The sequence below is a fragment of the Clarias gariepinus genome, chromosome 21 (assembly GCF_024256425.1).
Source record: "Clarias gariepinus isolate MV-2021 ecotype Netherlands chromosome 21, CGAR_prim_01v2, whole genome shotgun sequence".
Classification (NCBI taxonomy): domain Eukaryota; kingdom Metazoa; phylum Chordata; class Actinopteri; order Siluriformes; family Clariidae; genus Clarias; species Clarias gariepinus.
The window spans coordinates 10,783,272-10,797,794 of NC_071120.1; the positions used below are offsets into that span (position 1 = coordinate 10,783,272).

At 37.3% G+C, this 14,523-nt stretch overlaps 1 protein-coding gene across 1 annotated transcript; it reads right to left on the minus strand.

Annotated features, from left to right (window-relative positions):
* Window positions 1–6,008: 6,008 nt before the first annotated feature.
* tmem119a (transmembrane protein 119a) lies at window positions 6,009–11,031 on the minus strand. The gene is made up of 2 exons (XM_053481445.1): window positions 10,783–11,031; window positions 6,009–7,185 (listed from the first exon to the last, which is right to left on the minus strand). The coding sequence occupies exon 2, from the start codon at window positions 7,170–7,172 to the stop codon at window positions 6,507–6,509; it is 666 nt and encodes a 221-aa protein (XP_053337420.1). The 5' UTR covers window positions 7,173–7,185; window positions 10,783–11,031; the 3' UTR covers window positions 6,009–6,506.
* Between the last annotated feature and the right edge of the window lie 3,492 nt (window positions 11,032–14,523).

The following is a 14,523-nucleotide window of genomic DNA, read 5'->3' on the forward strand; positions in this document are numbered from 1 at the left end:
AGGAAAAAACTGCAGAGGACACACACAATGGATGTACCTCCAGGCTCCTCCTCCTTGCTTCCCAAGAAAGCTTTAAACAGAAATAGGGGAAAAATGAGGAACCATGGCGCAAATATGTGCTGCCCTGTTTGTAGGCTACATGGAGCAGCAGCTTGATTAATGGATGCAATGGTCTTATGTTTGTCCATTTCTTTTATTTCAATATATCAAATTAACCTGCCTCCTCTGTCAGTAGTGAACACTTGCCCGAGTTGCCTGCCCAGTCAGTACTTGGTGAATTGTTCTTTGGCAGCAATGCAGCTTTAGGTTGTCTTAAACACATGTCTCTAGAATGTTTGCAGATTTTGGCATTTTTGCTTATTGCTCTATGTAGAGTCTCCAACTCTCACAAATTAGATTGAAAATGCAGATGGACAGCAATTCTCAGGCCATGCCACAGTCAATTGGTTTTATTTCTTGGCCATTCCAAAATAACCTTTCACTATCTTGTTAGGGGGTAAATGTTTGCTGGACACAAACTGGAACAGGTTTTTATTAGGGATTTGCTTAATTTGGCTTCATACATGTTGCCTTTGATGCCAATAACATAATTTCTCCTGCTGAAAAGCAATCATGGAGCTTTAGGCTATCCCTACAGTCCTTAATGAAATCAATGGTGTTACCGGTGTTGGTCTACATTTAGTCTGTGCCAAACCTAACATTTTGATTATCTTTTTCCACAAATTTATTTTTTTTTTTTTATATATATATCTTGAAGCAAAAGCCAGGCATATTTTAAGATAGTGTGCCTTTAAAAAGATGCGAAACAGGGATCTGAAGGAGCTGCTGAATAGGAAGAAGAGAACCGTCAGAGATGAGGACAAAGGGCACTTTCACACCGGGGTCCGGAAAACATTCGATTTTTGTCAGTGAGAATGCAATCATTCTGTGCTCGGGAACCGATCCCTGGACCAAATGTAGGCAGATGAAAACATCCAAAAACAATTGGACACTACACATAAAAACTCAGATTCACAGAAGTATCCATGGGTATTTACTTGCACATGGTGCAGCATGAGCCCTGAGCAAGGCCATGCAAAGCTGAACAAACTGCTGCTCCGGCAGCACAAAGCGCAGGGTACGATACGGAAGCAAGGAAGGTCAACATATAAAAAGTACAAGAAATAGGATGAAAACCATCCAATTTGATCGAGTCGGAATCATCCCATCTGCCTCCATTGTCCAAACTGGACAGCATGGGACCTGGTCCACCAACAGGTAAGTTTACATTTAGGCATTTGGCAGACGCTTTTATCCAAGTTAATATTAAATACTAACGTTACGTTTACTATAGTCCCATATTATCATGGCATCTCCAGGTAAATTTCTATTGATCTTGTGGTGACTTTTTTAAATATAAAAAGATCTACAGGATGATTTCACATTAGTTTACAACGAAGTTAGCTTTGAATGCTCCTCATGTCTGCTTACTTTAAAGCCCCAGATCATTTCCCTGTTCAAAATGCAACAGAGTAAAATGCGATGTCAATTCTGTCTATATTCCAACACATCTCAGGGAGAATTATAAAAAGTAGGATACTGATGATCCACATATGCTCCACACACAATTTCAGGTTACCTGTGATTGCTGTCAATCATTTCTTTTGATTGTGTAAAGATGCTTTGCGACGATGACAATTGTTAAAAGTGCTATACAAATAAAATTGAATTTAATTGCTGTGACACAATTTGGATGTTGGAGGAATTTAATTTGTGCAAGCGGTTATGGTTGTAACCTCCAGTTAATTTCTTGCTTCTTGCTTTCATACTTTCTTGCAGACAGACACTGGAGGAGACACAGGCTGAGACCTCTGACCGTAGCACAAGACCAGAAGAAAGAGTGATGTGCAAAAGCAAGGGCAGGAGACTCTTGATGCATGAAAAAAATCTCAAATTGAGATAGAGAAGCTTCTTCTTGATGAAGAAGAAACATCAAGAGATCAAATAGAATGGTAGAGATCATCAGTGTCTCTCTTTCCTCTATCGAAGACATCTACACCACACCGATCAGACACACCCTTCACACTCCTGCCATCTGAGAAAAGGTCTTGAAGCACTCAGACTATGCAACAGAATTCTTTCCACAAGCTATACCACAGAGTGTTGAAACGTATTGTGTTGTCGTGTTGTCGCTCATTTGCACTTTATGTTGTCTTTTTCTGTATAGGGCTTAGATAGTTTCTGTTAATTTATGATATTAATCTGTTTTGTCTCAGCTAGTCAGCTAATTAGGTTTCTTAGTTAGTTAGCTAGTTAGGTTTTGTTTATTTATGTTGTTAATTTATGTTGAATGTAGCACCTTGGTCCTGGAGGAACGTTGTTTCCTTTCATCGTGTACTAAACTGTATATGGTTGAAATGACAATAAAAGCCGACTTGACTTGAGATGATGGACAGACTGTTTAATTTCATGGTCCAATTGTCTTAATTTCAGTAACACACACCCTCTTCCTATGCAAGTACAAGTAAATATTGTTGTAATGTTTACCTTTTTCTTCCCTTACAACATGTAGTATGGATTTTTTTTTTTATATAAAAGATTTTTCTACTTTTTTTTTTATATATAATTCTGTCCACACAGCCTATATTTTAAATATATCTTTGTCCACATGGAAACGTAAAACGTGCTGTTTGGAGCGTCCCTAATCAGCCGGGGCCAAACAGAAGCGTTAGATAAAACATTACGCGTGCACTTTGTAGAAGTCCGACCGGGTCCCGTCCAACCGCTGTCGCAGTCTTTTTGGTCTGTGTGTAGTCGGAGTTTTGTATGAAGCAGCAAAATGTTAACAAAACGTGTGAGAAACTGCGCGTGTGTATGGACACGCACGTATAAAGTCCAGGAAGCAACGTTAACACAGTCACCGGTTTACTGTACGTACTGTAAGTCAACTGTTGCACAAAATATCCTCATAAACAAAGCTGACGTCAAATCAAGGAGACTAGGACACAGGGTGACGTTACGACAAGCCAAAATCTCTGTGTCCCCGTGTCCACACTTCACTTCACCAAAATTTTGGAAAATCTTTTTTACTTTGAAGAGAGTTTAACAAAAGCTCTGTTTTCAACAACCAGAACTGCGTTTGAAGGTGGATAAGAGGCCAAAACCGCTAATAAAGATCTCTGTTTTAAAAAGACACATCATTAGTATAATCATATGAGTGCATTTTTTTTATCTTATTCCATCTCCCTGAAAGGCCAAGCACAGGTGAAAAATAATCACACTGCTGCTGGATATTATTATAATAACTGCTGGAGGCCTTTGAATGCCATGGATAAGCACCAGTTTAAGGACTCGGCAGCCATAACTCATTATATACATGATTGGAGATTCCTTTGAGTATCTCACTGCACATCATCCTGGTAAGAGAAAGTTAATCATCTATTAATGATCTCATTTTGTGCAATCTTTCCTATTAATTTTAAGCCAAGTTACTAATTTTTATCAAAATTTTTCTTATAATTTTCTCTCTACTTTCTGCCCTCCATAGACCTGAAACAGATTGATCTCTATAGTCCTATGTAGGCAGGGCCACTGGTAGATTAGTCTAGGTTATTTGGCATGTTCAAGCTGTGGTTATACCTCATGAGAAGGAAGTCTCTCTAATCATTTCTTAGACGAACCGGTTCTCCTTGTAACCAGCTCTTCACTGCCCAGACATGCACCTCCACAGGTGAACAGTCTTACTGCTCAGGATAGACTCAGGATCTCCATCTGACTTCAAATATTCAGTCGTCCCAGTGTCAAGTTTGAGAGAAGCTGTATTCTCCTCACCTAAAACAATTAAGTCATTCACGCTGCTGAAGTAAGTCATCCTGCAGCCCATTGTGGTAAAGAAAATCAATTTACCCAGTAAAAGTTTACCCAGTAAAGTTTCTTGATTATTAACCGTAATGTAAATACTGAATTTTAGAACAGTAATGCATTACATTACGTCATTACAAACAAATGTGCGTCTGAATACAGTAATGTACTACTTTGTAATATTACCCCAACACTGCTTGCAGTTGTAAAAATTATATCCTCTTTAAACCGGATGGAAAGTTAATGTTATATCAATAACATAATAAGTGGTATTTTAAATACCCCTTAAAACAAACACAACCATTTTAAATTTATAAATGGAAGTATTGGCTCCCAGTAGTCAAGAAGGTCAATCAAGAATATTATGATAATTGAACAACAGCAGCTAAATTAATTAAACTCTATTTTATGTATGAACAGGGTCAAACAGTCGAAAATATTACTCCTTGCTCAAAAGATTCATAAGTTTGAATTGCAGTAATGTAAACCTCAAACCCAAAGGACTGGGATAAAGCCCTTGGATTTACAGCCTCTTATTGTGATAAAATTGTCCATCGGTGAGTGGGATCCCCATACTGTGGTTGGGAAAACAACACTGGAGTGGTCAAAAGATTCAGAGATCACAGTCGGTAAAATGATTCGAACTTCTTGCTAGACAGAAGTTTTTCCTGATTGGCCAGAGACCGGATGGATTCTGTTCAGGTTAGACTGCTTTTCCTCTGTCCCCTGAATGTTCAGTGCTGAATTTCTCTCCCAGAATTTCCAGGCTTGAATTTTGACTTGATCTGAATTGAGCTTCATAAAAAAAAGACACATTGAATATACTTTTTAAATATTAGGCAAGTGATTTTTAGAATATAAAATTAAATGTACAGTATACTGTATGGTAATCAAAATTTCACAGCTATATATAATTATAATATATCCTTCAAATAATTATGATGGCAATCTGTTTCCATATAAATTGTGTGTTTTGTACAAAATAAAGACAGAAATCTTCACAGCTGATAAAATTATTTAATAAACATATTAAAAAGTATACTTATAACTGAAATATTAGACATACCGTGAGCAGTTACCAAAAGCCACCTAAAACGACATTACATATTTGAATGCACTAAATATTTAAGAAAAAGACATTTATTAAAAACAAGAAGACCATGATTCTGAGTACAATTATGGTATTAGGATCATATACAGATAGGGTTTGCCACGTACATATAAAAGTGTAACCAGACATAAGGCTGTTTATATTTTTGAGGTCTGTCATGCAATTAACCCAGAAAAATGTTCACACACACAACAACTACTGTACGTATAAGCATATTGATGATTTCATGTAGATGATGAGGTGTCAACCAAGTTCAAATTTTTCAAGTCATATCAACTATACACTAAAAGTCAAAGTACAAATATACAAAAAGTAATCAGTCTTAAAGTAAATACACATTACTCAAGACTAGTCAGATGACCGCAGATTGGTCAAATGATGTTGCTTAATTTTCTATAAAAGCAGTTTGACAGTAATGCCAGCTGCAAATCACAGGTTCATATGAACATACTTTTTCAGATACTGTAGGTTGTTGCTTCTTTGGTAGCAACTCATTCACAGGGGCTTTTATAGCAGATGCTCAACAAAGATATATAGATAATTAAAAAAAAAACATTAATTTACCAAAAAAAATGTATAATCACTGACATAGTGACAGAAGACTTATATTTAACATTTTCTAAGGAGTCTTTAGTTTCAGCACTGTCATATGTAACAGTCAGAGGTATAACTTTATAATATGTGACTTTGCACTTTGTGGTTCTTAGTAAAGTAAATTGCTAAACTAGAAATGTTTGGTTTTGTATAACTTAACAAGTAGAAAAAACACAGTGGCTAACAGTTGCTGTAACAGAATAGTTTTAAGCAATAAACCTGTTTCGGAAATGTTCCACACCATTAAATGTATCTATAAATAATAATAAAAAAGGGTACAATGTGTGGTCTGTAAATTTTTTTTTTTTTAAATCAATGGTTATAAAAGTTATTACAAAAACTACAAAAACCGTCAAAAATTTTTTGGGTTGCATCACACTTCCCTGTTGGTAATTGTTTTCCTATGCACACCACCAAAGTGTTTTATTCTTCCTTAAAAACGCCACGTTGTTTTTAGTACCATATTTCCTAAGTCATTTTAAGACTCTTCCAGACCTGAATATTTTAAATAAGTATTATTGCCCTTTTTTTCCATTTTTTTGAAACACATTTAAAATTATTTCTTATAATAAGGGTGTTGTCCACGTTCAGTGAAATGTGAGAAATACAAAGAATTCAATCCAACGAAGCCCGAGAGCATTCATTACCACTAACATGATGAATACACTTTCGGGCAGTGAACATTTTCAGTACTAGAAGGGATGTATCCCTAAGCAACCCGCTCAAATCAATGCAAGCAATGCAATGTAAGTTGGTAAATGAAAGAACATTCTCTTTCCCTTTAAATTCAGCTAGAAAAATTGCTTAGTACAAGGTTGAATAAAAGACATCCCGGAAAGAGAATGTCCCTTATCTGTATCTCCATCCAATGAATTTATCTGAACATTATTTATTCCCAGCAACAATTCCAAATCCACAAGTCCTTTGAAACAAGACATTCCTCAGCAATCTGCCTGTTTCCTCAATGCGAGGCTTGGTTTGCTTTTTTCAGGTGGCAAGTGCACACAGGTGCCTGACTTTTACCGGTTGTGGACGTGCTTGGCTTGGGTTCCTCCTTCTTCTTCACGTCCTCCTTCTGCACCTCTACCTCCTCCACGTCTTCTGCTTTCTGCACCTCCTTTGGTTTTGGTCTGGGATCTTTCCCCTCTTTTTCGCCGACTAGAGCTTTAGACGGAGCACGTGTATAGCTGGTGGTGACTGTGTGGGGCGCCATCAGGCTTTGCTCTACCCCCTTGTTTGGTACAGTCATGTACTTCCTGGGAGTTTGTTTCTTGGGTGGATAGTAGGCTTCGAGTTTACGCTTGTGGCTCATAGCTGAGGCACAACAGGCAATGAAGATGATGACAATGAGAAGCGACATCACAACGATGATGAGGAGCATATTTTCACGCAGGAAGTCCACCACGTCATGAAACAGGAAGTACTTAATACGGATAAAGGTGGTAGTAATGCTAAGGATAGGCGTTGGTGAGGGTGAAGGTACATGGGTGGCGTGGGATGTTGGGAAAATCAGTTCCTGTTCATCTCCACTGCCTTCCATGGACGTATTAAAAGGAAACGCCATAGTAGAGCAGCTCCAAAAGGCAAAGAGGAGCCCGAAGGCAAGATGTGGGCACATGGACGACATGGCAACGTTACACCTGGAAAAAGAGAAAAAGATGCATGGATTAAGGATTTATCAGATATATGTACAAAAAATTGCATTATCAGCTCAGCAATATAATAATTGGACTTACTGTATTTAAAATGTGTTTAATTTACACATATAAAATGCTACATCATTAAAACAACACTTTATGTTGGATCTGCTGTGAACAACATGTGCGTCACTGGCTGTGGATATATATTTGCCTAACTACCAGATACATCCAACGCTTTTTATTTTTTTTCCATCATACTTACTTTGAAGTGGAAACTCTGTCTTTCCTTACTTAACATAAACAGCTGACACTAAATAAAAATCAGTACATACACAGAATGTGTTGGACAATATCTGCTATTCTCTGAAAATGGGAAGTGGAAGCAATACTTTGTGGCTTCTCTGCTTCCTCTTTTTCTTTGGAGACCAACCTTTGCATTTTTAGATTACAGAAAAGGTGAATATTATTAGACCAGATATGATGACCAACTAGTAATCAAAAATTTATGATTAAACAGAAAGGAAATGACTAATATTAGCTTTAAACTACACCAAACCTCCTTCCTTCAAATTTCTACACAAGGTAAAAACCGTTCTTGGTACTTGATTATTTCACTTTTTTTAGTCAACAAACCAGAGAACACTACAGTACATAGGCCAGAGTTATTTAATTAAAATTTGTAAAGGTCCAATTTCATAAAATTCCTTGTAAAGGTCTACATAAATGACTATGAGGACTAAAATCTGGCATTATTGTTAATGCTTCATCATTAGTGATTAGTGAATCATTTTTTTTCTTGTTGTTGGTCTTTCATCTGCTCCCACAATGCTTCACTGTGTGTATGGTTTCCACAAGGTGATAAACAGTGTTGAGTTCCTACAAAACGTAGACCAAATACCTTTTTCTCCATACTTTTATTTTACTCACTCAATATTTCTTCAGTAACATTTGATCAGTAAAGGCTTTGATCTCCGCACTTTGGGTAATGGCATTCAGGTGAATGACTTCTCTGATCTTGGCTGTGGTTTTCTCTAAGGTCCTTTAAAGTTACCCAAGGACCAAAGGGTACACTTTTGACTAGTGCCCTCCTGACATGTACAATGTTATTGTCTTGAATACGTGGACAAAATTCACAAGGCAAACGTCATGGTTGCCATATTCTTTCCATTTTAAATGGAATAGATTTAATGGATTTGATCATACTCTGTAGGGTGTTCAAATGATGAAATAGCCAAAACCCAATTGCACCAGCACTTTGTCACAGATCTTTTTTTTAATATGCCTATGTTTGTCATGATGCTGTTTGCTTTATATATATATATATATATATATATATATATATATATATATATATATATATATATATATATATATATATACACCAAGTATATAGAGGAGATTAAATGAAAAACATCTATCTGTTAACATATTTGCAGTGGTTTTTTTTCTCATGTGTTAAATCTATTTTAGCTACAGCAGCCATTACTTATTCAGGGTGGAGATGGAGCAAGTCAAGGCCTGGTTTGTAATTTTTTCCAATTGCCTGCTTCACCCACTCACCACACTAAAAAGAGTAGGCCATGTAAGACAGGCAGAAAAACAGATCAACAATTTATCTCTAGATGGTGTAGGTGGTGTAAAGTAATACACAGATTTCAGCGAAAAACAATAAAATAAATTTTAAAAATCATTTGTTTTCTCGAAATTATGCAAACAAAATGCTTCTAAAACTGTAGGAGGTTTAAATATATATACAGTATATATACAGTACATGACATGTGGGGTATGGAAAGTTTGGATGATTTTTTTCTGCTTTCTTTGCCCTCACACTTTTTTATTTTCTTTTTCAGACAGATAGTGAGACAGCTGGACAAAGTCAGAGAGAACACACTGTGGGAGACTCGCTCTTAGCCTGTATTTTCTTGCTATTTTAGTTCAGCTGTAATAAACCAGACCAGAGGATCTATTTCTGCTCTCCAAACCAAACTCCGGTCCAACCACCATGCACTGCAAAAGAGCTAAGCACAGCTGCTGTGTTGTTGTTTGTTTTCTGATTAAATCCCAGAAATCCCTGTCTATAATTTCTATACACCCTTAACATGTGCATACTCATATAATGTAATGCATTAGAGACATTATTTGATAATTTCTGTTGTGGCAACTAATGTGACTAATAATGAAGTGTAGTTTCAGGTTTGGTGAAAAGAGGAATTTGAAGTTGAACTTCTCAGGTCAAACTATAGTTCATTCCAGAAATAATGTGGTTTAGACACTTAAACCAATATAACTCAAATAAAACAAATGCCAAAGGGTTTTTTTTTCTTTTAATGAGAAATCTTTATGCTGATTTTTTTCTTCTTCGAAAAACAGTATCTACATTTCTTGTCCATTAATTAGCCATAAAGACCATGTAAGATATAAACCAGATCCTAATGAGAGGTTTGCTGTGGATCTAATGTGTGGGTGTCTCCTGCATGTTGACGACATACCAACCGTCTAAAACCAGAGGAAAGAATCGAGCGAAATTACATGCTGGAATTTTCAGCTCTGTCATTCCAGGCTAATCTGAGTGTGGGGCATGTGGCTTAGTTCAGAAAGGAGATGAAGGCCTACTCTTCTTCAAAGCACAGGATGATGTGCATGGGTGCAGAAATAGAGAGGAAATGAAGTCGTACTGTTATTCATTAGGAGTTTAAATAAATTATTAAATGTAGGTCATGAAAAAAGGCAGGTATGGTCACAGAATATTCCTTCGTAAAATCTCCTTAAAGTGATATCTACAGGTGTCTTAACATGGAGGAATTAATATTTCACGAGAGATCTTATAGAAGAGAATTGATGTTTTTGCATGTTAATTCAATTAGAAGATTATTAGAATTGTTATTCAGGGAAGTTATCCCGAAAAAAATATATAATTCTAAGATGAAAAGAACAATTCTGCAATTGAACTCAAAAGAAAGATCTTCGAAGAGTGAGTTAACTTAAAATATAAATATAAGTTCAATTCCACATATGGCAAAGCTGCAACTATAAAAGTAAAGTAACTCATCTGACTCGAACGCTATGGCTCACCCAATGAGTTTTTTTCGCTCTCAACCCAAGAGAAGAACATAATCCAGGCCAAAGGCATTGTTCAACAGGGGGGTAACACAGTAAGATATAAATTATAAAAACATTCTATGTGCACAATACTTTTCCAGGATATTTATAGTTTTATATTTATAGAACAACGACAGGTTTGAAGGTTTGACACGGGCGTATCAATATAGCATATACCATATGTTGCCTTGTGAGCTAGGTGGATTAGGCTTTTATACTGTATATGAGTTAACCTGTGGTAGTTAGTGTTTTATATATGAGGTCAAATGTAAAAGGTTATTAAGAAAGTTAACCCAAGAGAAGTTTTCATTCTAATCAACTGAAAGAATATAAAAGGATTGAAAATATGTATATGTAATTTGTATAAAGTGTATAAAGTTTAAAAAAAAAAAAAACTTAATAAACCCGCATTGTGCATGCTGATCCACAGTCAAATCTGCCCTTTAAATAAGAGCAAGTCATCAGCCAACTCAAATAAAAAAAAAAAAATCCACTTACTGATGTGCAGACAGATGTTCTTTCTGTTGTCAGCGGAGATTCCCAATCTCCCTCCGGTGCACAAGAGAATTTAAAAGGAAAGAAAGAAAGAAAGAAAGAAAGTGAGGAGGACCAGCTGCCTCTGTGCTGCACTGAGAGTGGTACAGCAGCTTGAGCCTATGTGTAGGCTTCACCAGGAAAAAAAAGATTAGTTAGGACAAAGTAAGGTTTTTCATTTGTGTGGTGAACATCTCGTTCCCTCCTTCCCTCCTATTTTCTCCTCCTTTTCCAGCAGTGTGGCGGCCTGGTTTTGTTGCTTACGGTGATGAATCCACAGAGCATGATACAGAAATCTGTTCGTTTTAAACAAGTATGAGAATTTTTTTTTAAAAAGGGGGATATTTATTTAATAAACAATTATCGACAAATCTTGTTAAAAATCCAGCTGTTGGTAAAGCAGCTTCATCTCACACTGAAAAAGAAGAGAAATCCAAGTTTTATTTTAAAAATAATAAAATAATAAATTATGTGTGTGTGTTCTTATTGACACCCCACGAACTTATAGTGAACACAATGTGACTGAAATATGTTTTCCATTTAAATGTTGATTTGATTAGAACATGTAGGAAACTTTAAGCTTTTATCCATGACTTCTTAATTTACTAGGGTACGAAAATAAGGTGACACAGAGATCAAATCCATTTATTCAACCATCATCATGAGAACACACAAACCAAATCAGGGAGTGTGTTGACCCTCTGAAGGCAGGCAATGGTTATTTAAAAATAACTTCTTCTTTGTCTTTCGGCTGTTCCCTTTCAGGGGTCGCCACAGCGAATCATCTGCCTCCATCTAACCCTATCCTCTGCATCCTCTTCTCTCACACCAACTAACTTCATGTCCTCTCTCACTGCATCCATAAATCTCCCCTTTGGTCTTCCTCTAGACCTCCTGCCTGGCAGTTCCAACCCCAGCATCCTTCTACCGATATATTCACCATCTCTCCTCTGAACATGTCCAAACCACCTCAATCTGGCCTCTCTGACTTTATCTCCATAACATCTAACATGTGTTGTCCCTCTGATAAACTCATTCTTAATCCTATCCATCCTTGTCACTCCCAAGGAGAACCTCAACATCTTCAGCTTTGCTACCTCCAACTCTGCCTCCTGTCTTTTCTTCAGTGCCACTGTCTCTAAGCCGTAGAGCATTGCTGGTCTCACCACTGTCCTGTACACCTTTCCTTTCATTCTCGCTGATACTCTTTTATCGCACAACACACCAGAAACTTTTCTCCACCCATTCCAACCTGCCTGTACCCACCTCTTCACCTCCTTTTTCCACTCTCCGTTGCTCTGGACTGTTGACCCTAAGTACTTAAAGTCCTGCACCTTCTTTACCTCTGCTCCCTGTAGCGTCACCGTTCCTCTTGGGTTCCTCTCATTCACACACATGTATTCCGTCTTGCTGCAGCTAACCTTCATTCCTCTGCTTTCCAGAGCATACCTCCACCTCTCCAAATTTTCCTCCACATGTTCCCTGCTCTTGCTATGTCATTATTGTCCATGGAGACTCCTGTCTAACCTCATTTGTCATCCTGTCCATCACCAGAGCAAACAAAAAGGGGCTTAGAGCCGATCCTTGATGCAGACCCAACTCTAATACATGTCCTTCACCACTCTAACATACTTATCTGCCACTCCAGACTTCCTTATACAACACCACAGCTCCTCTCTCAGTTATTAAAAATAACTACTCACCTAAAAATGCCTGTTTCTATTTTTTGGGCAATAAAAAAGTGGAAAAGATTTTTATTCATGTTCAATGAGCAGGATATTAAGAGTGTCAAAAGACATTAACAAGGATCACTTGGTGAATAATGAGAGCTATTATAAATAAGAGAAAGTCTTAGGGGTTACCTAAAGTCTCTAAACCTACTATCGAACACCACCTTTATGCAACACATTATTAGAAAGGTATGCCTTTTCAGTCAGTTTACCACAAACAAAGTACCTGGAGTTGTGAACTCTACTACTAACTTTGACCTGTTCTTTGGTCTGCTTAAACAAAAATCATATCATTAAATGACTGAAACTGTTTCCTTCTTGCATCTTCTAGCAGGACAATGACCCAAATCATATGTCCGTATCAACACAAAAAAGGATCAAGCTTCTGCCAAGTCCCCTGACCTGAACTCCATTGATGATCTATGAGGTAAAGTGAAATGGAGAGTGCAGAAGAGAGGGCACTGAATGATCTAGTTCATGCATTCATGACCTCCAGACTGGACTATTGTAATGCATTACTACTGTAGGTGGTTGTCCTGCATTCTCAATAAACAAGCTTCAGTTAGTCCAAAATGCAGCTGCCAGGGTTCTCACTAGATCCAGAAAATATGATCATATAACACCAATATTATCGTCCCTGCACTGGCTACCTGTTCAGTTTAGAACTAATTACAAAATAGTATTACTTGCATACAAGGCTTTAAATGGTTTAGCTCCCACATACCTAACCAGTCTTCTGATACGCTATAATCCACCACGTTCCTTAAGATCACAAAACTCTGGACTTCTTGTAATTCCCAAAATTTAAAAATCTACAAAAGGGGGTAGGGCTTTTTCATATTTACCTCCAAAGCTTTGGAATAGCCTTCCAGACAGTGTTCGGGGCTCAGACACAGTTTCCCATTTTAAAAGTAGACTCAAGACGCATCTCTTTAATCTGGCATACACGTAACTCATCCCATAACTTCATACTTCAGTACATCTATCCAGAATGGCAACTACGCTAATTCCCTCCATCGGGTCTGTACTTTTCTACCCATCCTGAGGCATCTGGAGAGTGTGCCAGCTTCAGTAGACAAAGACCAACCCTGCGAGGATCCTGAGGCATCCAGAGAAGGACCAGCTCCAGCTGAATTCTGGCTTATTATGATTGGAGCTACACATCCTGCTCCTGTGCTCCCAGTGATCCAGATCCCATCTGCCCTCTGCACCTACTGACTCCCTATGCTGAACTGGACTTCATGTTAATAAAAAAAAAAACTGTTATATTGTACTTTCAGCTGCATAACACCCATAATGTTATATCATCTCTATCTGTTATCACCCAGATGAGGATGGGTTCCCTGTTGTGTCTGGTTCCTCTCAAGGTTTCTTCCTATTGCCATCTCAGGGAGTTTTTCCTTGCCACCGTCGCCATCACCCTTGGCTTGCTCACCAGAGACATTTCATTCATTCATCGCAATATTATTTAGACACATTTTTCTCACACATAAACATTTTATTATTGTTATTATTATTATTATTTATTTTATTTTATTATTATTTTTTAATGAATTTCTTTCACTTTTGTGAAGCTGCTTTGAGACAATGACCATTGTTAAAAGTGCTATATAAATAAAATTGAATTGAATTGAATTAAATTAATGTGAAGAGGAATGTGTATGTTCTGTACTCTCCAAGCTCATAAAATGTTACAGGACAAGACTGACTGCTGTTTTACTGGCAAAGGGAAGTTGTAGAAAGTAATAACTGCACAGCTGTCAAACATTTAAGGCTATTGGTTTCCCTTGGGTGTAGTGGTTAGCACGCCTTGTACCTCCAGGGTCTGGGTTCGATTCCCGTCTCTGTGTGCATGGAGTTTGCATGTTCGCTCCAGGCTCCAGCCCCCCTGCGATCCTGAATACAGAATAATGTGTGAGTGGGTGAGTGAAAGTGGTTTTGATTTGAAATAATTATTTCTTTATAAAAAATTTAT